This window comes from Simochromis diagramma, unplaced genomic scaffold (assembly GCF_900408965.1).
Source record: "Simochromis diagramma unplaced genomic scaffold, fSimDia1.1 OVJJ01000682.1, whole genome shotgun sequence".
NCBI lineage: Eukaryota > Metazoa > Chordata > Actinopteri > Cichliformes > Cichlidae > Simochromis > Simochromis diagramma.
Genome location: NW_024387359.1, coordinates 2,864,893 through 2,889,399, shown reverse-complemented (window position 1 = coordinate 2,889,399; position 24,507 = coordinate 2,864,893). Strand labels below are relative to the sequence as shown.

At 40.8% G+C, this 24,507-nt stretch overlaps 1 protein-coding gene and 1 long non-coding RNA gene across 3 annotated transcripts; one reads left to right on the top strand and one right to left on the bottom strand.

The window, feature by feature from the left end:
• Positions 1-1,930: 1,930 nt before the first annotated feature.
• Positions 1,931-24,065, bottom strand: LOC120718756 (kinesin-like protein KIF2A). 2 transcript variants are annotated; one of them, XM_040007441.1, is made up of 21 exons: positions 23,884-24,064; positions 22,932-23,026; positions 21,291-21,410; positions 21,028-21,082; positions 20,199-20,318; positions 18,946-19,046; positions 17,565-17,660; positions 17,363-17,417; positions 16,816-16,978; positions 16,645-16,735; positions 16,496-16,559; positions 16,320-16,411; positions 14,892-15,034; positions 14,570-14,774; positions 11,324-11,434; positions 11,158-11,225; positions 10,478-10,567; positions 8,489-8,636; positions 7,792-7,893; positions 3,940-4,075; positions 1,931-2,645 (listed from the first exon to the last, which is right to left on the bottom strand). In XM_040007441.1, the coding sequence occupies exons 1-21, from the start codon at positions 23,942-23,944 to the stop codon at positions 2,560-2,562; spliced, it is 2,202 nt and encodes a 733-aa protein (XP_039863375.1). In that variant the 5' UTR covers positions 23,945-24,064; the 3' UTR covers positions 1,931-2,559. The 2 variants fall into 2 exon arrangements, with proteins under 2 accessions (XP_039863375.1, XP_039863376.1); XM_040007442.1 differs by lacking the exon at positions 10,478-10,567 and having other exon boundaries at positions 23,884-24,065.
• LOC120718758 lies at positions 12,113-12,463 on the top strand. The gene is made up of 2 exons (XR_005692554.1): positions 12,113-12,148; positions 12,241-12,463. It is a non-coding gene; the product is annotated as an uncharacterized LOC120718758 (long non-coding RNA).
• Positions 24,066-24,507: the final 442 nt, after the last annotated feature.

The window sequence follows — 24,507 nt, the reverse complement described above, 5'->3', positions numbered from 1 at the left end:
ATTATTGGCCGTCTAAAAATCTCAAATTCTGTTCACGACATTCTCCCATCTCACATTATTAAGGAGGGATTTAATGTAATTGGGCCTTGTATATTATCACGAATCAATCTTTCTTTGTCACTGGGTTGTGTTCCGGCTGCCTTTAAACATGCCGTAGTGAAACCTGGTCTTAAAAAGTGTTCCCTAGATCACTCAAACCTCGCTAATTACAGACCTATTTCGCAACTTCCGTTCCTGTCAAAAATCCTCAAGAAGATAGTCCTATCACAACTTCAGACCTATCTGAATGTGAATAACATCTGGGATAAATTCCAGTCTGGGTTTAAACTGCGCCATAGCACGGAAACGGCACTCTTGAGGGTCTTCAATGATCTTCTTGTAATTACTGACTCTGGGTGCCCTGCGGTCTTCGTTTTGTTGGACCTGTCCTCTGGTTTTGATGTGGTGGACCATAATATCCACTTAATGAGGCTTGAACATCTGGTTGGCATTACGGGTATGGCCCTTAGTTGGCTTAAATTCTACTTATCGGAGAGGTCCTTCTCTGTCACGATGGGTACCTACTCCTCTTCCACTGCCCCCGTTACCTGTGGTGTCCCTCAGGGGTCTGTGCTGGGTCCTATGCTATTTTCTCTATATATGTTACCCGTTGGTCGTATTATTGACAAGTACAAACTCTCTGATCATTGCTACGTGGATGACATTCATATTTATTTTGAATTGACTGAGGATGATACTTCATCGATGCTTCGCTTCTTCGATTGTATAAATGAAGTTAAAGACTGGCTGCTGAGCAATTCCCTTATCCTTAATAACAAGAAAACGGAAATTGTAATCTTTGACAGTCACACCCCTGGAGCCCATCTAACTGGTGTCCTCGGGCCCTTTGCTGATTATCTTTCCGATTCCGCAAGTAATTTGGGTGTTTACCTGGACGGCTCCTTTAAGTTTGAGAAACATGTGTCCTCTATTATTAAATCTTCTTTCTATCAACTCTGTTTAATTTCTAAGGCCCAGACATACTTACCACATGAGGATGTAGAAAAGCTTATCAATGCCTTTGTCACATCCAGGTTAGACTACTGCAACTCCCTATACACTGGGCTTCATTCTGCCCTTCTTCGTAGATTGCAACTTGTCCAAAACGCCGCGGCTCGCCTTCTAACTGGTACTCGTAGGTTTGAGACAATGACCCCAATTCTCACTGGCTCCCAATTAAACACCGCATTGATTTTAAAATCTTACTGCTTACTTATAAAATCATAAATAACATTGCACCCAGCTACCTTATTGATCTCCTTAGTGTGTATACTCCCAGTAGAATGCTGAGATCGTGAGACCAATTGCTCTTGGTGCAACCTAGGTCAGGGCTGAAAACCCGAGGTGACCGTGCCTTTGGTTCAGTTGCACCTAACCTCTGGAATAACCTCCCTCATACTATTCGCACATCTGACTCAATCCAGACCTTCAAGTCTTGATTGAAAACCCACCTTTTTAGCTTAGCCTTCCCGGCCTCCTAGAGCAGGCCTTTTAAGTGTTCTTTCTTGCCTTCCCCTTTCCTCTCTTTTGCCTATATTGTTTTTATCGTTAAGTCTTGCTTGCTTATCTGCGTGCTTGTATGCTTGGTTAATCAATGCCAGCCATCTGCTAGCTTATCTGCATTTGTATTTTACTACTGTTTTATTGCATTATGTGAAGCACTTTGGCTACCTCTGGTTTTAAATGTGCTATACAAATAAAGTTGTATTGTATTGTATTGTCTTTCATGTTAAACTGAAGGCTATAAAAAGATTTTCATGCCTTTGAACAGCGTGAGTAGTTAAACATATTTTAGTAATAATTAGTAACTATGAACTAGTGGCCCAGAAAAAATTAGCTAGATGCTCCACAGAAGGTGCCCTGAGGGCTAAATAAATACACATACAGCAACAAGAAGTAATCTTTTATTATGGCAAATGAAAAAAGAACTGTTTCTGTAAATGTATCCTGAAACACCTTGATCATAGTGCACCCTTTAGTGCAGTTAATGTCACATAAGGTTAATTTTAGGCTTGTCTCAATCAAACCCTAATTACATACAGTATCAACACAAACACGTGGCTCATGTTACACACAAACTTGACATGCCCTGTTCATCCGAGCTGAAACAGGAAGAACAGGAAGAAAAATTCCTCCAAATATTGCACAAAATGGCATTAGTTGTTTATAAAATTGCCCTGGTGAGCATGACTGATCTGATAAAAAATAATTTAAAACCATGTCTGAACTTTTTTTTGTTTTAAAATCAAGTACTTGGGATTAAGCACACAGAGAAAAACTTTATAGATACGCTTTACAGGAACATGGCAGAGCGTGGGCGGTACGCTCTTTGGCTTTGCAAATGGATGGATGACAGGAAGCAGTCTGTACAGCAGAGAGGTCAGGGAAAACCAAACACACTTACAGGAACTCACACCATAAAATCACAGCTGAGTTAAATCAGCTGCTTCATCAGCACTGACCTCCTTATGGCCTTCACCTCTCTGAGGACCAATCAGTGAAATAGCACATGTTATGCGTCTATAGCGCCCGAGGCCTCTTGGGGGTGATTTGTTTGCTAGCTTGTTCCTCTTCCTGGAGAGCACAACGGAAAGACTTGACTTTATCTGGAAGAGGAGAGAATATCACACAGAAGGCACTATTTAAATGATGATCTTTGTCTTTCAGGATAACATGAAATCACGTCACTCATACAAAATTTGATACACCAGTGGAAGCTTTTATGATTGTGAAAATATTGTGAAATATTCCGTAGCAAAATGTGAATTTTATAAAAAGTGAAGGTGAAATGATAGGATAAGAGCAGAAACTGGTGAAGAATAGGAAATAAAGATTTATCTCTCTCCTATCATCATGGATAATCCTTCTGCTGGACAATTGTGTTGTCTTTGTTGGGTCTCTTGTATTTTCATATAATTCGTAGCTTAACTTCTTTCTTTCATATAATTAGCTATTTGCTCATCAATACTGACCTTGATTGAAGTATCAGATTTTTAAATCACCAAATATGGGTATAGTTCTTAAAAATCCTATATGAATATTGCCCCTATATAGGGCGATTGTGGCTCAAGAGTTGGGAGTTCGCCTTATAATCGGAAGGTTGCCGGTTCGAGCCCCGGCTTGTGTCGTTGTGTCCTTGGACGAGACACTTCACCCGTTGCCTACTGGTGGTGGTCAGAGGGCCCGGTGGCGCCAGTGTCCGGCAGCCTCGCCTCTGTCAGTGCGCCCCAGGGCAGCTGTGGCTACAATGTAGCTGCCATCACCAGTGTGTGAATGGTTGGATGACTGGTTGTCTATAGCGCTGGTTGTCTAAAGCGCTTTGGGGTCCTTAGGGACTAGTAAAAGCGCTATACAAATACAGGCCATTTTCCATATGAATAAGTGTAAAACTTATTTGAGTTGTTTGCACAAAACACATTTTGAGTTGTACAACTGAAAATGTGAAGATATATTTTAATTTTACTTGCAAGTTTGTTGATGGAAATGGCACACTATCATAGAAACTGCTTAGCACTCTTGCACTATAATGCGTTAGTTTGGATTGAAGCTTACGCACTGAAACACAGCACAATAATACAAACCAACCAATATACACATCAAGGCTGCAGTAGATGAAAAATCCTGTGTTTTGTGAGATAAAATTGCTGTTTCTGAGTCTGGTGGAGAGTAACAGATTCATTTCCTTGTGGGAAAGAACTGCTGGCAGAGGAAATGTTTTAAATGTAGCTTAATATATAACATAACATCGGTACATTGCTTTTATTACTGTGGCAGCTGGTAGTTGTTTGTTAACGGTGTGTCTGTTGCCATCTACAGTTATTCATTTATCAGACTAACTTGTAGAATTGATACTTTCTTAATGCAAAGAGGCTGAAAATTTGGAAACTGCATGATGTTTACCTCTTAGCTCAGTAAGAATGTCTATCTTCTGGTCCAGGATTTGTTCTAACTGAGTTGCATATGATTCAACATCATAGTCCACCTCCTCTGTCATTTCCAGAAGCACCTTCTCATCCTCCAAGCACCGGATCGACTCCTGTAAGGGAAAAAGATGCAGCTGAGTTGGGCTATGTGGTTTTAAATTCATATTGCCTATGAATGCAAAAGTGGGTCAAAGTTGTGTTATGGCACGTGGTTCCTCTTTATAAAAATATGGCAAATTCTATGGTATTTACTGTAAATTACTGCACTAAAGATAAGCTAAGATAACCTTTATTAGTCCCACATGTGGGAAATTTGTTTTGTCACAGCAGGAAGTGGACAGTGCAAAAGTTATATGGCAAAAATTAGAATATAATAAAAATAAAATACTGTACACAACTGTACAGAATAGAATAAAATAAAATACTATATACAGTAGAATAAATAGAATAAAAATATACAATAGGATAAAAATAGAATACAAATACTTAATACAACTGAGTAAAAATACAACTTTGTCAGATAAAGAGTATTGCACTTAGTGTTATTGCACATGTGTGGATGTGTGTGTTTGATCAGTTGGAGTCTTTGTTGTACAGTCTGACAGCAGTGGGGAGGAAAGACCTGCGAAATCTCTCCGTCCCACACCGTGGGTGCCGCAGTCTGCCACTGAAGGAGCTGCTCAGTGCTGTCAGAGTTTCCTGCATGGTGTGGGAGATGTTGTCCAACAGGGATGACAGCTTAGCCACCATTCCCCTGTCACTTCCCACCTCCACTGGGTCCAGAGGGCATCCTAGAACAGAGCTGGCCCTTCTGATCAGCCTGTTCAGTCTCTTCCTGTCCCCGGCAGAGATGTTGCCACCCCAGCAGACCACACTGTAAAAGATAGCTGAGGCCACCACAGAGTCATAGAAGGTCTTCAGGAGTGGGCCCTCCACTCCAAACGACCTGAGTCTCTGCAGCAGTCTTGACCACCAGCTCCTTGGTTTTACTGGTGTTGATGCGGAGGTAGTTCAGCTGACACCAGTCCACAAAGTCTTGGGTCAGTCCTCTGTACACCTTGTCGTCCCCATCAGTGATGAGGCCGACTACTGCAGAGTCATCAGAGAACTTCTGCAGGAAGCACTGGGTGGAGTTGTGGGAGAAGTCTGCAGTGTAGATGGTGAAGAGGAATGGAGCCAGAACCGTTCCCTGTGGGGTCCCTGTACTGCAGACGACCCTGTCCGACACACAGCCCTGAGTTCTCATATACTGTGGTCGGTCGGTGAGGTAGTCCAATATCCAGGTAGTGAGGTGATGGTCCACTCCAGAGTTCTCCAGCTTGTCCTTCAGGACCGAGGGAAGAATAGTGTTGAAGGCACTGGAGAAATCAAAGAACATGATTCTCACAGTGCTTCCAGTGGTCTCCAGGTGAGCGAGGGAGCGATGTAGGAGGTGAATGACGGCATCATCCGCTCCAATGCCAGGTTGGTAGGCAAACTGAAGTGGGTCCAGTGATGAGCTCACCAGGTGCCGAAGCTGAGCCAGGACCAGCCGCTCCAGGGTCTTCATCAGGTGGGATGTCAGAGCCACCGGCCTGTAGCTGTTGAGGTCCTTGGGGCGTGAAGTCTTTGGCATTCGCATAAGCTGTTATCGCGATAACATGCGAGAATTCCCGGGGCAGGTAATACGGACGCATGCTAACGGCTAACAGCTCAGTGTCTCTGCTGCAGAGTTGTTCTTTCACAGTGATGTGCCCAGGGTTACACCATCTGTCATTCACAAACACTGCCAGTCCCCCTCCTTTCCTCTTACCGCTCTCTCTCGTCCTGTCCGCTCGCAGCATCTGGAATCCCGGTAGTGTCACGCTTGTGTCCGGAGTTAGCGGTGTTAGCCACGACTCCGTTAGCATCATGATGCTACATTGCCGGTACTCCCTCTGTGACCAGGTTAGCGACGTGAGCTCATCCATCTTATTGGGCAAAGATCTTACGTTTCCAATAATTACAGAAGAAAGAGATGGTCGATAACGTCTCCTTCTCGGGCGACGGCGCTCCTTCCCAGCACGACACCCCCGTCTTTTCTTCCACAGCTCGCTGGGAATGTCGATGTAGCTTTAAACAGGTTAAAGCTATCAACAAAGGACTTCATGGAAGGACTTCATACATCTATGTATTTTGTTGAACAGATAACAGAATAAAGAATGACAAACTTCTGGTGACCAAAGAAAAGCAGGATGCTTGTTGAGTCAAACACTTCTGGGAAACACTGACCAGCATATACAATTTTGAGCAACAAGAAGCACTGGGAGCTCTTCAAGTAGAAGAAGGCACCATATCTCAACATGAAGTCTGTTTGGCGATGAAAGCTCAAAAATCAAACAAATCAACAAACCAGCCGGCATGGATGAAATCCAATCAGAATTGCTGAAATATGGAGGGCCGATTGTTACAAATGTGCTCACAAAACTGTTCAATGAATGTTGGTGAATGGAGGCTGTCCCCGAAAACTGTCAGAAAAGCGTCATCCTCAAACTACCAAAGGAGGGCAACATGATGGAGTACACAAACTGGTGTGGAATCACCCTACTCTCGGTCAAAGGAAAGGCCTTCTTCACCATGCTACTCTGCCAACTTAAAGGTGCTGCCGACCAACGCCTCTGCGAAGAACAGGCGGGCTTTCGACGTGGATGACCATGCACTGACCAAATATTCACCCTCAGGAATATCATCGAACAGTTAGCGTTCAATGATGTGTGTTAATTGAGAGCGATCACTCTCATTAAACTTCATCGACTTCAAAAAAGCCTTTGATAGCATTCACAGAGATTTGCTTTGGAGCATCCTCCACCTCCAACGTCGAACCTGGCTGGAAAAAGTTGGACTTTGCATCAGTGCAGAAAAATCAAAAATCATGCACATTAGCGACCAGGCCGGTATGCCTAAGATCAAGATCGGTGGGCAAGAACTCGAGGTGGTTGAGAGGTTTGCATACCTTGGCAGCGTCATTGGCTGAGACGGAGATTGAGAGACTCATTTCAAGAGCCGCACTGGCAAAGCCTCGGCGGTATTCCAACAAATGTGAAATATCTGGTCATCTGCCTCCATCTCAATCAACATCAAGGTTCATTAGTACGCCTCAACCATCATCCCAATGGAAATCTATGCATCTGAAAGGTGTAAAGCGTCGGCCAGTATTACCAGGAAGGTGGACGTCTTCCACCAGTGCTGCCTTTGAAGGATAATGAAGATCCGATACTTTGATCATGTCACCAATGAGTAGGTGCTACGATGAAGCAACCGTCCTCACCTCAGCGTGATTATTGCATGCTGCCGTCAAAAACTTGCCAGGCACATCATTCGCATGGACGACAGCCAAACAAAACATTCATATGGGTTCCACCTGGAGGTTGTGGCAGGGGACGGCCATAGCTGACCTGGCACCGGACCTTCCATTATGACCTCAAAGCCCTTTGCATTGCTTGGGATGAAGGTGAAGAGCTTGCTGGAAATCGTAATCGATGGAGAGACCTTGTCGCCCAATACAATCGATAGCTTGGGTGGACGGAGGTCTGGCAAAGGTAAAGCCTCTTGAGAAAATAGGGTAGATGAATTCCAGTGCTAGCTGTGAACTGTTGCTTAGGATATCACATTTTTAAAACTAAAGCTTTACCCATTATAATACACGATTTAGCATTGTTGAGAAACAATCTGTATCTATACTAACATGCCTCAAAACAAATGATCAATCAGGTATGTGGGGCTAGGCATAGCAATTAGCTACAATTGGTTATTACTTTCCTATTATTTTTAGCTGTAAATGGAAAAACAGAAATCTTCTGGCCTACTGTACCTGAAAAACAGCCCTGTGATCCTCTAGCACCTGCTCCTCCATTTCTACCAGCTGAGAGACGGCTTCATGGAACGTGAAGAGCTGCGGGGAAACCTCTTCCTCCTACAATAAACAAAGCCAGTGCTGTGATTATGAATTTAAAACTGCAGGAAATATATGCAAATTTAAACTAAAAACAATTATGCTAGATAAATTCCAAGAAATAAAAATAATGTACCAAAACCCACAGGTACTTCATTTACTTCTTTTATTAAATCCTAATGTTATTCAATATTCAGCCATGACCTTTTTCCAGATGAGGCACCATCAGCCACAATGTGAATGAGGGTTATGACATAAAAGTTAAAAAATAAAGTGACTGCAGAGGAAGGCAAGATCTATTGTTTATTTTGTTGAAACTGTAGTTTTATATGGAAAGTAACTGTGCAAGAACCTGCAAGCAGACTTAGTGCTGAATTGAACTGTGAATGTGGCAGGGAGCTAGAGTAAAGATATGAGAAGGTAGGAGGTATTTTGAATATTATTGTTTTCTATGGGCCACATTTGTGGAATAATGCAAGTTATCATCTGGCTCAGCAGTTCCCAGCCGACTGAAGTCAGTTTGTGGAAACCTAGCATCTATATTTTTCACACGGAGCTGCTGTGGGTTCAGATGTTCTCTGTCACAGTAGCGTGCGTGGGCAGCAGATGTTCTTACGTTCTGTTCACAGAGCAGCTTCAGATCATCTCTCTGTGGAGAGCTCCCCACTCCCCACTGAGCCTCCAGCACCTCCAGCTGCGTGATGTGTCCTCCCTGATGGCTCTCCATCATGGCTGCCGCAGGGTCCACTGTGAGCTCCTTCACCCTGACAACACATCAGCACTATAGGTAAACCAACAGTATGACAACTGCAAACAACTGCAGAGGTGAGCTACAATGGTGTGTAGCTGTATATGAGAAATATACAAACGTGTCGCGTCGCTGACAAGTGGTTCAACATGCCAAGAAAGCAGTGATGAATACTGTGAGTTATGAGAAAGAAACATGAAGATGAAGATGATGACGAAGAACTTCATGCAGGCTTTGGGAACTCACGTCTGGAAAACAAGTCAAGTCAACAAATGACTGATGAAAGAAAGCCTAAAGAACAAAGAAAACCAAAAAGTTTACACTTCTGCTGAATTTGGGATTTAGAGATGGAACAAAGTGGGGAACATGCATCATGATAGGTGACACAAAACTAAAATATATTGAATAGATTGGATGATACTGGTAAGGTGATGTAGTGATTTCTTTTTTACTTTTTGCCAACAAATCTTACAGAAAGATCAGAACCCAGAGGAGGCAGTTGTCAAATGGTATGCTGAATGGAAAGATCAGGATGCGGTGTAATTTTTTTTTTTTTTTTTTGCCAGCCATACATTATTTTAGCACATAATTTTATAAATGAATTGTTAACGTACTCTTCATTTTAGATCAGTTTTGTTAACGGTTTCCTGAAGATGCTTTATATTTTAAGGTAAAAGCCCACAGCAACACTGAGAGAACCCCAATGCCCTATGAGCAGCTTTGTTGAGGATCGCTCCTTTAACAGGAAGGTCATATGTGTCATTACTGTGAACCCATTATAAAAATTTAAATTTCTATAGATAGTGAAAGAACAGGATCTTTTCTGTCATTTAACAGTTTATCAGTTGCGTCATTACATTGGTGCCGTATAAATGGCCATTAGGGAAGGTTGTGCTGGGCCAATTTCTGCCCCCATGCCTATATTTGATACTGCTGCTTTAGTGAATAATTATTTGCACTACGAAGACATGTATGTGGGTTTAAAACACAATAAATGACAATTAGTTTTCACAGCAACTAAAAAATTTGTCATCCAGTGCAACAGTGTATCTCACTGGAGTGTTTTGGGATGGAAGTGCAAAATATATAATACTTATATAATGTAATACTTCATAGAAAAGTACAATTGTTATTGTTTTTTTTTTCAAAAGGATTTGTTGACAAAAATAAAATAAGACTAACAAAAAAAGTGAATGACTTAACCTTCTAGGACCTGGCGTCCACATACAGTATGTGGACATCACATTTTGGGTTATTTAGACCAAAATACTCAATTTTGCTCTACAAGGGCCTGATATCCACTTACGAGGACATTATACAGCTACTGTTCTATCAAAATTTTAAACAAATATCCCCATATGTGGTTCTTATTTTTCTTAAAAACAAAAATAAGGTAAAAAAATAATAAAGAAATCTGGTGATTCTTCGTTTTTACATTCATAGGGCCCCAATCAGCCCAAATATCAAAGAGAAACTAAAAATGCATTCTGTGGAAGAGTTTGGGTCTTAGGAGGTTAAAGCAATAAAAAAAAACTTTGTAAATAATAAGTAAAGTGAGGCAGACAGTGAATGAACTCATTTTAACCTTGGTTCACATGCCAGCTAAACTGAATTTAATTCAGTTTTATTTATATAATGCCAAATCACAACAACAGTTGTCTCAAGGCACTTTATCTTGTAAGGTAAAGACCCTACAAAAATGATTACACCATGATTATGGTGACTGATGATGTTAGGACCCTCAATGATCTTTTTAGAAACAGACACAAAGCAGCTGCCTGGGTTCATGTGAAATGCCAATACGGGGGTAACTAATTGTGCAGGACACTGTTAAGAGACATAGCAAAATGATCATACTCATAGGTAGGGGAGAGCTCAGAGCGACCTCCTCCACCCCCACTCTGGGAGAAGGGAATGTCTGAGGGACTTATCCCAAATTCCTTTACTCTGGGAAAAAAATAAAAAGCATGACAGGGGAGAGAAACACACATCAACAAGTGGAGGCAGGAGAGGATCATGTTATGTTATGTAGTCTTTTCTATTTTACATTTTTATAAATTCATTCAACAGAGGAGAAAGACAAACAGAGCACACAGATAACTAAGAATATTCCTTACAATACGTCAACATTTTCAAGAAAAACCTGGCTTTATGTTTCATGCAAACTCCTCAAACACAAAATTTTAAATAATTCTCTATACTGTTACAATGGTGAATGTGCTTAATAAACAAATTTTCCAAACTTCTGTTTGTGATAGGCAGCCAATCAGAAGAAAGCTGGCTTAAAGTGAGAGAAGTTGAAGTTGAATTGAATTTTTTGACAGTTGAATCTTGTATAATAGATAAAACTATGGAACTTGAAATCAGTATAACAGGTCCACTTTAGAACTTTATGTTGATGCTTTTGACAAAGACTGAAAGTCAGGGTAGTTAGTGGAAAGTGAAGGTGTATAAATTTGAAATTATAACTCAATGTGCATTCATCTTAATGTTATATCTGAAAACCTTTTTTTGGCTTTCAGTAGAATCTTTCCTACCTGTTGGCATATCTCAATGTGTTCAGTGTGTTTTCACAAGATGCCATCCCAGGAGAGATGGTTGCAATCTGTAAAAAGATGAGAGAGGGATTTACCAAAACTGCAACCAAATCTGTAATCACTTTCTATTGTGTCTGTCTATAGTGGGTACATGTTGTTTTCTTACCATGCATGTTCTGGAGTTTTCTCCTATGAACGAGTCCCGCAGCACTTGGGTTAACTTGCTGGCTCTAAATGGAGTGTGTGGTTTGTTTCTGCCCAGGGCTCGAATACACTCCTGCAAACATACACCATGCCCAATTATGCAAAAAATCTGGCTAACTAATTATAGTCATTTTTAAAAAATAATTTTTAAGGAGAACTAGGAAATATTTACTATTTTTCTTTTCTCACATGATTTGCTGTTTCAAGTCAATTGAATATATCTGGGTTTTCTCGAGATTGCCTGCCTCCATCTCCTCCTTTCCTGTAGAATCTCCCAAGAATCTTCTTTGCTGTCTTAAAGTTGTTTTTTTTTGTTTTTTTTTTATATCTATAGCCTATTTGTTGCATTTTCCTTGACGGATGTTCTTCTGATTATACAGCAGCAAAATGCCCCTGAAAGATATTCTTGATCCCTTTTTTCCTCCTGCCTGCTGTCTTCACATCCATTGCTTCATATATCCACTATCCCTCCTCTGACATGTCCAAAAACCCCACCCCTCAAAGCTGCTCAACCAGAGCACCTTATTAAATCCTGTCCAATCTGCTTACTCCTACAAAGATCTTAACATCTTCAACTCTGCCACCTCCAACTTGGCCTCCTGTCAGTGCCACTGTGTCCAAACCATACATCATACCAAGTCTCACTACCACCTTACCTTTCACTCTTGCTGCTATTCTTCTGTCACAAATTACCCCTGACAGTTGTCTCCATCAACTTCACCTTGCCTGCACTCGCTTCACCTCTCTTGTGAGGTGAAGCGAGTGCAGGCTGTCTCCGTAGCGATCGGTGAGTGGGAATAGTCGGTGTAAGAATCCAAGTTAATCGTCTTAATATTAAATCAATCGAAAGTATCCGTAACATTTTCTTTCTGTTTGCAGCATTCCCTCGTCGACATGAGAGCTAAGTGGCGAAATAAGCGCATGCGCAGGCTGAAGCGCAATAGGAGAAAGATGAGGCAGAGGTCCAAGTGAACCGTGCTCTCCGCCATGGCTGTGACGTCACATGCTGACAACAACAACGGGACCGGTGAGCACAACTGGAGACCCAGGACCCTCCCAAGTCAAGTCTGAGACCTGGAGCATCCACTTCTACCAGAGGCAGCAGCTGCTGGCTCACGCTTGGAGCTGTGATTGAACATCTGCTGGACGACAGCTTTTCCTCTGGGACATTCTGAACTCTTTGTTCTATTAGAAGACATAGCATACATTTTCACTGCTATGCAGATGACACCCAGCTCTATCTGTCCATGAAGCCAGATAACACACACCAATTAGTTAAACTGCAGGAATGTCTTAAAGACATAAAGACCTGGATGGCCGCTAACTTTCTGCTTCTTAATTCAGATAAAACTGAGCTTATTGTACTCGGCCCTGAAAAGCCTAGAAATATGGTATCTAACCAGATTCTTCCTCTGGATGGCATTACCTTGGCCTCCAGTAACGCTGTGAGGAACCTTGGAGTCATTTTTGACCAGGACATGTCCTTCAACGCACATATTAAACAAATATGTAAGACTGCGTTCTTCCATTTGCGCAATATCTCTAAAGTTAGAAATATCTTGTCTCAGAGTGACGCTGAAAAACTAGTTCATGCATTTATTACTTCCAGGCTGGACGACTGTAATTCATTATTATCAGGATGTCCAAAAAACTCACTGAAAAGCCTTCAGCTAATCCAAAATGCTGCAGCAAGAGTCCTGACAGGGACTAGAAAGAGAGAGCATATTTCTCCTGTTTTGGCTTCCTGTTAAATCCAGAATTGAATTCAAAATCCTGCTCCTCACATACAAGGTCTTAAATAATCAGGCCCCATCTTATCTTAATGACCTTGTAGTACCATATCACCCTATTAGAGCAGCGGTCCCCAACCTTTTTTGTGCCACGGACCGGTTTATGCCCGACAATATTTTCATGGACCGGCCTTTAAGGTGTCGCGGATAAATACAACAAAATAAAACTAGTACCGGTACAGAAAAAAAGAAAATTTATTCATAACACACGTGAAAAGACCAAGGAAAACCGAGTAAACGATAAAAATGATAACAAAATAACGCTGAAAACTGATAAAACCCTGAAAACTATAAATTTCACACCTGAGCCTCAACTCTCGCGGCCCGGTACCAAACGACTCACGGACCGGTACTGGTCCGAGGCCCGGGGGTTGGGGACCGCTGTATTAGAGCACTTCGCTCTCGCACTGCAGGCCTACTTGTTGTTCCTAGAGTATTTAAAAGTAGAATGGGAGGGAGAGCCTTCAGTTTTCAGGCCCCTCTTCTGTGGAACCAGCTTCCAGTTTGGATTTGGGAGACAGACACTATCTCTACTTTTAAGATTAGGCTTAAAACTTTCCTTTTTGCTAAAGCATATAGTTAGGGCTGGACCAGGTGACCCTGAATCCTCCCTTAGTTATGCTGCAATAGACGTAGGCTGCTGGGGGATTCCCATGATGCATTGAGTTTTTTCTTTCCAGTCACCTTTCTCACTCACTATGTGTTAATAGACCTCTCTGCATTGAATCATATCTGTTATTAACCTCTGTCTCTCTTCCACAGCATGTCTTTATCCTGTCTTCCTTCTCTCACCCCAACCGGTCGCAGCAGATGGCCGCCCCTCTCTGAGCCTGGTTCTGCCGGAGGTTTCTTCCTGTTAAAAGGGAGTTTTTCCTTTCCACTGTCGCCAAAGTGCTTGCTCATAGGGGGGTCATATGATTGTTGGGTTTTTCTCTGCATCTATGAAGCGCCTTGAGGCGACTTTTGTTGTGATTTGGCGCTATATAAATAAAATTGAACTGAATTGAATTCTGTACTGTCACTTTGCATGGTTAACCCCGAGTATTTGAACTCATCCACCTTCACTACCACCTCTGCTGCTTGCTTTTTCACTGTTATACCTGCCTTCCTTTACCATCAAAACTGCTCATGTCAATGTTAATTAGATTTGCAGGACATTCATGTGCTCCACCTACAGGACTTGAAAAAATGAAAACCTTCACTAGGACTTTTCTGTTGTTCTACAAAGTATAATTCTTTTTTTTTAGCAAAGGTATGGTGTGCAATCATTTCACCCTGGAAAATAAACAGTTCAAAGAAATCTTTAAAATGAAAATGACATTAATACCCAAAATGAGTGTATGTAAACTTCTGAAATCACAACTATATGAGAAGCACAACACTAAAGAACAGAATATCTGTAGTACTAAAGCGAAGACCTTGAGTGCCAGCAGACTCTTGTTGATCTCTGCTCCCTCGAGGCGAGTCTGCCGGTCAGCGCTGGACGTGTCTGCCCCTCTCTCATTCCCCGCCAGGTCGATAAGAGAGAACTTTCCATGCATCTTCCCCCGCCGACGCAGGATGATCTGGAAAACAGCGTGACTCCGGGAGGAGTGAGCGTTGGCCGATGTCTGCCCAGACGTCCTGCAAGAGGCATGGTGGGGGGTGTTCAGGGGGTTCATTCAGCAGTTCTCCAACTCAAATCTTGTTACTGTTTAGTGTTTTCACATATCCATATGTGAAAAAAAAAATCACGTTTACCTGCAGCTGTTTCCCACTTCGATGAGTTTGAGGACGTCTTCTGTGCATTTCACCTCCCTCTCCTGCAGGCCCACCACCTGCACCTGCTGCTTCCCGTCCTCCAGCACCCGTAACTTGGCTTTACGGTTTAACAGGTCAAACACCTTCAAACACAAATATGCTCAACAGTAGCGTTAGCAGTTTAACCTTTTCTCAGCTTCACAAAGACAGAGGACTGGACTCTGGAAAATTTCTCCTGATTTAATTTCCATTACTTGTGCTGATGGTTCTTACCCCATGTAGTATTTTCCTAGCAGCACTTCTACCATGAGAATCATTCACATGATTTACCACCAGCCACTTATGCTGAGATGTGTTTAACATGGTCCCTGATCTGAGCTGCTGGTATCTGGTCAAGGCACATGAACCTCCTTTCCTAGAGCAATTCTCATTACAGCTAATTTTAATCAGAGCCGGTCCTTAAAAAAACTTTTCTGGACTACCTGTCTTTATCATTTGAAGTCATTCTTGTCATAATATTAACATTTACAGCCTACTTCCTCCTGAAGTAGCACCATTTAATTTCAATCCCTCACTGCTGACAAATAATACATGTAACGTGCGATATCATGCCCAGATGTGATATGAATCCCAGGCTTGCACCTAGCTCTTACAGGTTCACAGTTCATCTGCTCCCCGCCAAGAAAGCGGTGCCTACTTCAGGTCAAGTTCCATGTTAGTCGCCTTAGAGCAAAGGCCCACTCATGAGCCTCCACAGGGTGTGGAGAGGGGCTCACGTTTGCATGTGAGGAGGAGGGAGATCCTGAAGTTCCTCTGTTGCTGCCCAAGAAGTGCAGTCTAAGTTATAAGCTCTCCCACTCGATTATGGAGCCTATCTCCCTGGTATGGAGCACCAAAGGTGCCTCAGGAGGCAACACAAGACCATAACTGAGAGTATGTTCCACCTGGTGAATGCCAGTGTTCCATGCTATTTGTGTTGTTCTGAATGAACCGACTGAAAGGGAACAAAGTCTTATGTTTAATACTTCTATTGCCTGGAGAAGAGGAATGAGGTAAAACACTAGCTTGCTCTGTTGTGCAGCTGGGCTTGGTGAAGAGCAGCTATCAGACTGACTGTGATGACAGGGGTGTGTATGTGCAAGTGCGGCCGACATGTTATATATATATATGTATATATGTATTATATATGTTCAGGGAACAGAAGTTATAAACATAACAATTTGTTTTCCAGTGACTGAGGTATCCGTATGCTACAGAGAATCAAGCACATTGGCATAAACAGTTAAATATAAATATGTGGTATTTTTGAAGTAAATTGAAGTAAATGTCTCATCCTTCATCGTGACTCTATTCATCAATTATTTAACCTTTTTTTTTTATTATATATTAACATACAGCTTAAATGATCAGTGATGATAACACACTTACCTTCCCACTGTAAATTTCAAAAAATGTGGCAAAAACTTGCAGGTCCAGCTTCTTATAATTTGGCTTCTTTAACATGAGAAAAACGTCTCTGGCTGCAGGGAGAGAAGGACACACCTAAATGAGAGAGACCAGCAATAATAATGATAATAATAATAATCAGTAAAGCAGAAACTAACCAGACAGTGCATAGATCCCTTTGGAGCAGTCCTGGTTCTTTCCTGAGAAGTCCCCTCCCATTGTCTAAAAGGAGACATGAGTTAGAATTTGAGAAGTTTGGTTTTATGACACTAAAACCAAACTTCTCAAATCAAAGTCAAAAACTCACATGTGTTTTTCCACTTCCAGTTTGTCCGTATGCAAAGCACGTCGCCATTCCCCTCTCAAAAATGGTCTCAACCAGCGGCTGAGCAGTGAACCTGCAGGGTGGAGTGTTTATTGGCAGCAGAATATTTGACTCAAGTGCTACAGCATGAAGAAAAAAGAAAAAACAGTGTACCTGTAAACCATTTCATTGGTGGAGTTCTCATCAAAGGCATAGTCAAATCGGAAGGTCTGGTTCTCCAGGTAGCGGGTCAAGTCAACTTTCTGCTTGGGCTCATGGACCATTACAACGTCCTTACTGGGAATGGTGATCACATCCAGATCCTTTGTTGATAACTCTGAAGAGACACAGTCATTGTTATAGACATTTTCTATTTATGGCCAAACACAGGCTACAAAGATGTACAAGGGCAAGGACAAGCAGCAGTCTATAGACATCCCTGTTACTTGTTTTTAATTAATCGACATTCAGAGATTTTTAGAAATAATATTTAAAATGGACATAATTGGCACCACAACAGAAGAAATGACCCATGAGTGTCCAAAATCAGGCAGATCTGATTGGTATAGTGGATGTAAACAATAAAAAACTTTTAGGGAGGCTTTCCACCTCCTCACAGGGGTCATCTCTCCAATTCTAAACTACTTTGATTAGCTGTCTGAGCTTGAACACAGGCTTCACAGTTTCTCTGAATACAGCTGCTACATAAATATGCTCTTACCTTTTTTGTTGAGGGGACGTGCACGAACGCACACGCATATCCTGTGCTCCTCAATCTGAAACATGAGAAGACATGAATAAATAGTGCGGTTCACACCTTTGTACTGGCCATATGACCTCCTCGTTCCTCCTTTCTTCCAACATTCTCAGGTACCTCTCCCTCTACTGACTCCTTCTGACCAGCAGATCTAAATTGGACTCACCAGATCGTTTGTGGTTAAAGGTCTGTAGTCCAGACTGGCTCTGAAGTCTCTGATCATACACATAATCTCATAGTTTGGTAAATTAACGTCCACCTCCTGCAGTGGCACAGAAAACAAAAGTATTGATCACATAATGACAAAGACAATAAAAACATTCAGGAAGCATTTCAATTATTCGTGAATTAATTAATTCAAAATCAACATCCTAACATTTTGAGTGACACGTCACGTACTTTTAAGTCTTTTGTCTAAATCAGCCGATTAGAAGCTACTTTCAGCCTGAGAATACTTTTTGTATCCAGACAGTGCTCTCTAAAATGATGCTAAGTTTGGTAGATCACGTTTTGATTCCAGCTAACTATATGTTTTAACTCTAGGGCCACCTGCTCAGAACACTGTGAACCGAACACAGCTGCAATAATCAAAAGAAAAAAACTGAAGCATCTGATTCCTTTAAAGGTTTGTGTTGTTTCAGCTGTTTTCAGAATTTAAACGTTTTTATTAAATGCTACATGAGCTGACTGATTGATTAAAACAGTGCTTATTAAATCTTCTCACAGTTTCAGTTAATATAACTTGATGAGTAATGTTTCTTCTGCTTTGTTTTTTTGGAGTATAATTATCCATGTTTTTTTCTTTTTCATTTCACTCATATTGTCATAGTTTTGCTTATTTAACATGAGGTTAAATTTAAAAAACCTGATTAATGGCATGCATTATAGTTTCAATAATTTGCTACTGCAAATCTGGAACATTACCAGCACACTGTGAAAGACTACAGCAGACACACGCAATAGAAATAAGCACAGAAAAAAGCTCAGTCCACACATCCACATTAATTAAGGTCAAAATATTCAAGCAAAAATATATACAGTATATTTAATCTTGGGTTAACAGTACAGAGTCTAGTTGTTTGTGCATAATTCTGTTGACCTTTTTTTTTTATAAAGAGACACAGTACAACAGTATAATGGGTAAAACTCCTGTTGTGTGAGAGGCAGCATTATTATCCATGTCTTATAGTTATGACTATAAACCAGAACTTTCAGCATTTAGGTTTGAAAATCTGGGACTTTTGTTTGTTAGAGTGGTGGGGTTGGCTCAAATACTGAACTTTGAAGTCATTTAGATGAAAAAGTGAAGACAGTAGACATTTTGCATTTTTGCAAATTTTGGAAGTGTTACAGTACAAATAGTAAAACAGGTGGCCTCCAGGAGATGTCTTAAAAACCCTGGGAACATGTGTTGGCAGGTATGCTATAAATCAGCTTCATATCTAGAGATAATTCTCAAACAAATGGTTCTCCACTTCACACTGTGGTAATGTGTTTGTTGATGTGTGTATAATGTAAAGTACTGTAGTGTATGCTTGAGTTCTCACTTGTGCCCTCTTCTCTCTGAGCTCTTGTTGCTGAAGACGTCTCTTCTCTCTTTTCTCCTGCAGTTTCTCCACCTCCTTCACACAGTTAGATTTCCTCCGTGCTGAAAAAACAAGGAGCACAGTGGCCTAAAATATCAGCATCAAAATATATATACATATGGTTACAGGCTGAAGTAACAGGGACTATTCCCTCTGATACATTAACAATTATTTTTGATGATGCTGACTCATAATGCCTTACATTTACTTTTACACACACAAAACAAGAGCTGCAGTTTTGCTTATGCTCCTACTCAGTCATCTGGCCACCACATCGACAAAACACTTCATACAACAAAAGGGAAAAAAAAGAAATAAATCAAAAGAACTGTGTGTAGCTGAGTAGTTACACTACGCTTTGTACATTTACCTAAAATCTAAATGGTTTCATAAATTTAATTAATCTTGTTCAACTTTTATTATATGTCCCACTTTCAAATCTTGAATTAAAAGTCAGTTTTTCTACTATACAGATGCATCATGCATGCATCACCTTAAATCAGTCATTCTCAATAATCAAGTGTAAAATGTACAATATCTAAAACTTTATATTATAAAGACTACATCCATTTACCCAATTCATAAGTTGTAAAAAATAATTTGTTGATAATTGTGAATGCCCCCTAACCTGGGTGTTTTTTTAATTGGCAACCAGCATTATTTTAAACGTGTTAAAAGTCCTGGAGTGTTCCTAAAACACATGGCAGTGATTTGATTGATTCAGTCCCTCAGCCCATATCTTGCCAAGCTCCATTTGTCATTCTGTGTCTGAGTTCATCTGTGTCATGATGTCGGCTCCGTTCTGCTCTTGCTTTCAGTGTACGCACATAGCCCGGTGGGCAGGTCTACAAAAAACTTGCTAGATTTAACTGATTTTTAATGAAAATTACACTGAATATGACTTTTTATTTACAGTATTTCTTTTTTCAAATGTTATGTTTTGAGTGCTATTTGAAGGCCTGATCTTATTTACATATTTATTGTCATTCAAACAGCAGCAGAGGAAAAACTTAAACAAGTGCTGCAGTATGAAGCCACAGCGAGTGAAAGAGCCTTTGACACCCTTAGACACACAGCTGTGTGGGAGCATGACATCACTGCTACAGAGAACAACAACAGAGATGCTGGAAACTCCCTCCACAGAATTTCAAACAGAGCCATGTGGACATGAATCCTCTCTCATATGAAGTTTGCAGACGGGGTGACTGTGTTACCGTTCTGCTGCTGTATCAGGGACTGGTTTACGGCAGGCTGGGGAACGATGGTTGGTGGGGGTGGCTCCGCAGCTTGGCTGTGCTGACTGGGACGTGCCCGGGTTGTTCCCACTGAGGCAGCTGAGGAGCACACAATCCATTGTAACTGCTCATCTCAAAACATTAAAAAGGCAGTTCACCCAAATTATACAAAGTTAAACCCAAATTCTCAGGAGAAGTGTTCACAGTGACCCTCTTAGATTTTCTGTGAGGTTTGTTCATGCCAGTGTTTCTATGCTGACTGCTTCAAAGCGACTGCACAAACTTAGCCATTCATTTTGTCATAACTGACAGACTCGTGAAGCAGGGGATTTTATCATTAGAAGAGTAAATACAACCAAACATGATTCTTTAATTCTAACAAAATATTACAATTTTAAATATTTAACACTGATTTTTTTCTTGTCAATTCAGTTAAACATTCATAAGAAAGAAATTTCAGCACACTTATTGGATGTTTCTTCCTAAATGCACACTGGGAGTCATTATTACATTCTTACAAAACCCTGTTGTATACAAATTTCTATCTTTGACTTTTACAGTTATTAATCACTTGGACTAATTCTTGTATTGGGAAAACTTTAACTCACCTTAAAAACTGACTTTAAGGTGAGTTAAAGAAGTTGTAGTGAAACTGTTCTACAGTAATTTTCGAGAAAATAACCCTCACTCACTCTGCTTCCCATAAACTCTTTTTTTTTTACATGATCGGGCAGCACCAACTGTATCGAAGTAGAAAATGATTAAATTATAAGCTTCATATCTCAGAGCTGTTAGTGGGAGAACGTACCTCTGTTCTCCCGTGGGGTATTTTCAGCCTTGGGTATTGCTGTAGTCCGTCTCGTCTATAAAGACCATAATCATTAGAGTTGAATGTAGAATGCAAGAAGGCAGTACATAAAGTACGCAAGGAAAATGTCTAAACTGACTTATAGCTTATAGCAAAAAATACAGCATAATCTCTTCAAATCAGGAATAATAGTAATATTCTGTTAAAAGGTCATGTGCAAATAGGAGTGATTGATTAATGATGTCTGGTGTTGAGAAGCAGACCTTGGGTACTTTGCTGGTTTTGGCAACATTGGAGGGAGGAACAGGAGCCTCGGGACTCTGTGGTATCTCTTCATCAGGAGCTACATCTGGATTCAGAGCAAAGACGCTCTCCAGATCAATCTAAATCAGAAAAAAGAAAGAAATTCCTTTGTTATCGTTACAATCTTTGTTTAAGCAGGGGCTCAAGATCACCTCATCAAGTGCAACAGGGGCTGTATTTGCTGAGAACATCAATAAAGATGATCAATAACGTTTATCTTTGCAGTATGTGACTGCTTAATTTGTCGTAATATCTTTTATCAATAACATTTTTTCAATATTTGTACTCTTTTAGAAGGCTGTAATGATGTAAAGGTGAACTTAGCCTCCCAAATGAACACCCAACATAAAAAAAAGCTCAGATAATTCTGCCAATGACAAAGCTCGTTAAAATCTGCGATCTTTCTGGTTGCCAGCAGGAGGACATTCTTTAGCTTTTTAAAAAGAAGTTTGATTGCATAGAAGCCTATGGGAAAATGGCCTATAAGTTTCAGGTCTTATTGCACACATACATGAAATTATGGTCCTAATTAGATTCTAAAATGAACAATAAAGCAGGTTTTGTCTTAAAGCAAACCTACATTATTTTTGTGAATGTAGTATTGCTAAATCTTCCAGTCTTTCCTAGTTTTGGTAAACCTTACTTATTACATCTGGTTTCAAAACATCAACATTACAATTCCAAAAAAAAGCTCACCTTTTGACATGAGGACTTTATTAAACTATGGGTCATGTGACGGTATCTACTTCTATCTTTTTTAAGCATTTTATGCTTATACACTTGAGATACTTGTAGTGCACTGCATCGGGTACAGCAATACACCCCATATGTTACAACAGCATTACAACATGTCCAGGATAAAGCAAGTAATAAGATACTCATGTCTATTTCATTGCTTTCAGGTGTTCCAAAAAGTGATTTCCAGTGTTTCTTTATGTTTTTCATCTCTAACATACGCTGATAAATATTGTGTGGTCAGGATTCACTAAGCTGTTATGTATAAAATAAAGAAATTACCTATTTTGCAAGTATCTTCATGACTCTGTAATATTGTATCTGCTCCTTGTTTTTTATTACGATCAATCCTGTCCTTTTTGGCTACTTAAAACATCTTTACAGTACTATGTCATGTTTGTTGCAATTTCTGCTTCTCTTTTGGCCAGATCCCTCCTTAAAAAGCCATTTTTAATATGAATAAGAGTTTTTACCTTGATAAATAACGTGTATATAAAAGTCACTTTGACAAAACTGATTGCAGCATCTGACGTCTGACAGGGTTATTGTTTCTGGCTCAAAATGCTTTGATATCATTCACAAGAGATATGTTTAAGATATGTTTCACGGGTTATAGGCCAGCAACTCATTTACAACAGTTTAAATACCAGCTATCATTTTTTGGCAGACAATCACTTTTTAGTCACTTCATCAGCAACACAAATAAAACTACAGACAGGTTATTTGAAAGTTAATTAAAGTTAAATAAAAGAATTTAGGTGGAAACTCTCAGGATCTCTGACAACAATTCAGGAAGAGAATTACAAATTACAAATCACTACATTTCAGGAAATAATGAATGAAACCAAGTACAGAGGTAGATGTACCTCTTTCCCTTTGGTGTCTCCGTTCTCAATCCATTCCACTGTCACACTCTCATTGTCTTCATGCAGTGATGTGACCATCGCCTGGTGTATTCGTCCTGCAGAGAGGATACAGAAGGATGCTAGGCCTGCGCAGTGCTGGACCAGACTGTAGAGCCAATGCTCATACAGACACCAACTTATGAGCCATAAAGCTAATGTTCAGTAATTAGGCCTGAGGATATTTTGTGCATTATCTTACAACAAATAAACGGATCCATCAGTCATTCAGTGTTTACAGGGAAAACTTAAACCCTAAAATAAGGATGCTGATATGCTAAATGGGTGTGGCTGATGAAAGATGATGTTGAGACTGTCAATCACACCACTGCAAGCGCTGCGTGTAGTGACTGTTGACCGGGTTCTTAGCCATCAGACAAATATTAAAATACACAGAGCAGTTTGAAAGTCGTGCGATTTTTTTACTGAGATGAAATACAGTTGGAGATGAAAGGCCCCCCATCAGCCATCCATCAGCCCTGGTTAACAGGCCACCGCTGCATGGTGCATGATGCAGTGCAGACTTGCGCCTGCATCCCGTCCTCTAACCGGAGGTGTTTCGGCCGTGAAGCAATGGACGGGAGGAAGGAGAGGGAGGGCGGCAGGGTAGGTGTCAACCGGACAGCAGGTGGACGGACCCGCCCGCAGCCCTGCAGTCAGGTCGACCCATTGCCGTATGTCACTGACAGACACAGCAGCACCGTGTCAAAGACTATTTGTGTCATTTTTGAGTCTCTGACACTTCGCTCGCCGACCTTTTTATTGCGACATTCCTGTGAATGACAGTGTAGCAGCCTGCTAGCTAGCAAAAACACCCGGCTGCGCTGAGCGGTAACGTTAGCTGCTCTCATGCGGACCGGCCGGATGGAGAGCGGTGTGTCTGAATGTGCATGTGTGAGCGGAGCATGCTACGTACCGTCGCTCCGTTTTATCTCCACATAAATGCCAACGAATATCTTCCCGAACATCCCGGCCATCGCTCCCGGTATGCCGTTTATTGAGCGCTCCAGTCTAAGTTGCGTGATATTGCGGAGACTGAGGTCATTTGCGGTCTGTCAGGAGAGAAGACAGGCGGAGAAGAGCAGGTGCGCATGCGCCACTGATGTTTTCCCCTACAATTTCAACCCAATAAATAAATAAATAATAAAAACGGACTACTGTCGTTAAATTTATAACAAAAATTCACGTTGTAATCCTGTTGTTGTTAGTACAATTAACGAAATATGTAGATACTTTACTTTTATTTCCATTTTCTGTAACTTGGACAATATAATTATTATAGGGCAGAAAATTAGATTAATATATCTTATTTTTTTATTTATTAAAAAAAAAAAATCAACAATCTGAGCTCAATAAAAGCTAATAAACTTTTCGATTTTGGACTGATTCAGAACCTTAGGAGCCTGACAGACGACATTCTGTCCTCTCCAGTTTTTTGTGACTGTGAATCAGGACAGGAATTAACGAGTACAGTTTATACCAAAATGTGCATCCGTTTAAAATATTGTGGCAATTCTGTTCATTGTTTTTTGTGATGTTT

What these genes read in the sequence shown, in the direction of transcription:
- LOC120718756 (XM_040007441.1), bottom strand. Translation starts at nt 23,944, where the DNA reads ATGGCCGGGATGTTCGGGAAGATATTCGTTGGCATTTATGTGGAGATA. An exon ending in AGAGTCTGCTGGCACTCAAG is followed by an intron (nt 11,435 to 14,569) that starts GTCTTCGCTTTA and finishes GTATGTTTGCAG; the next exon opens with GAGTGTATTCGAGCCCTGGG. An exon ending in ACATTGAGATATGCCAACAG is followed by an intron (nt 10,568 to 11,157) that starts GTAGGAAAGATT and finishes TTTTTTTCCCAG; the next exon opens with AGTAAAGGAATTTGGGATAA.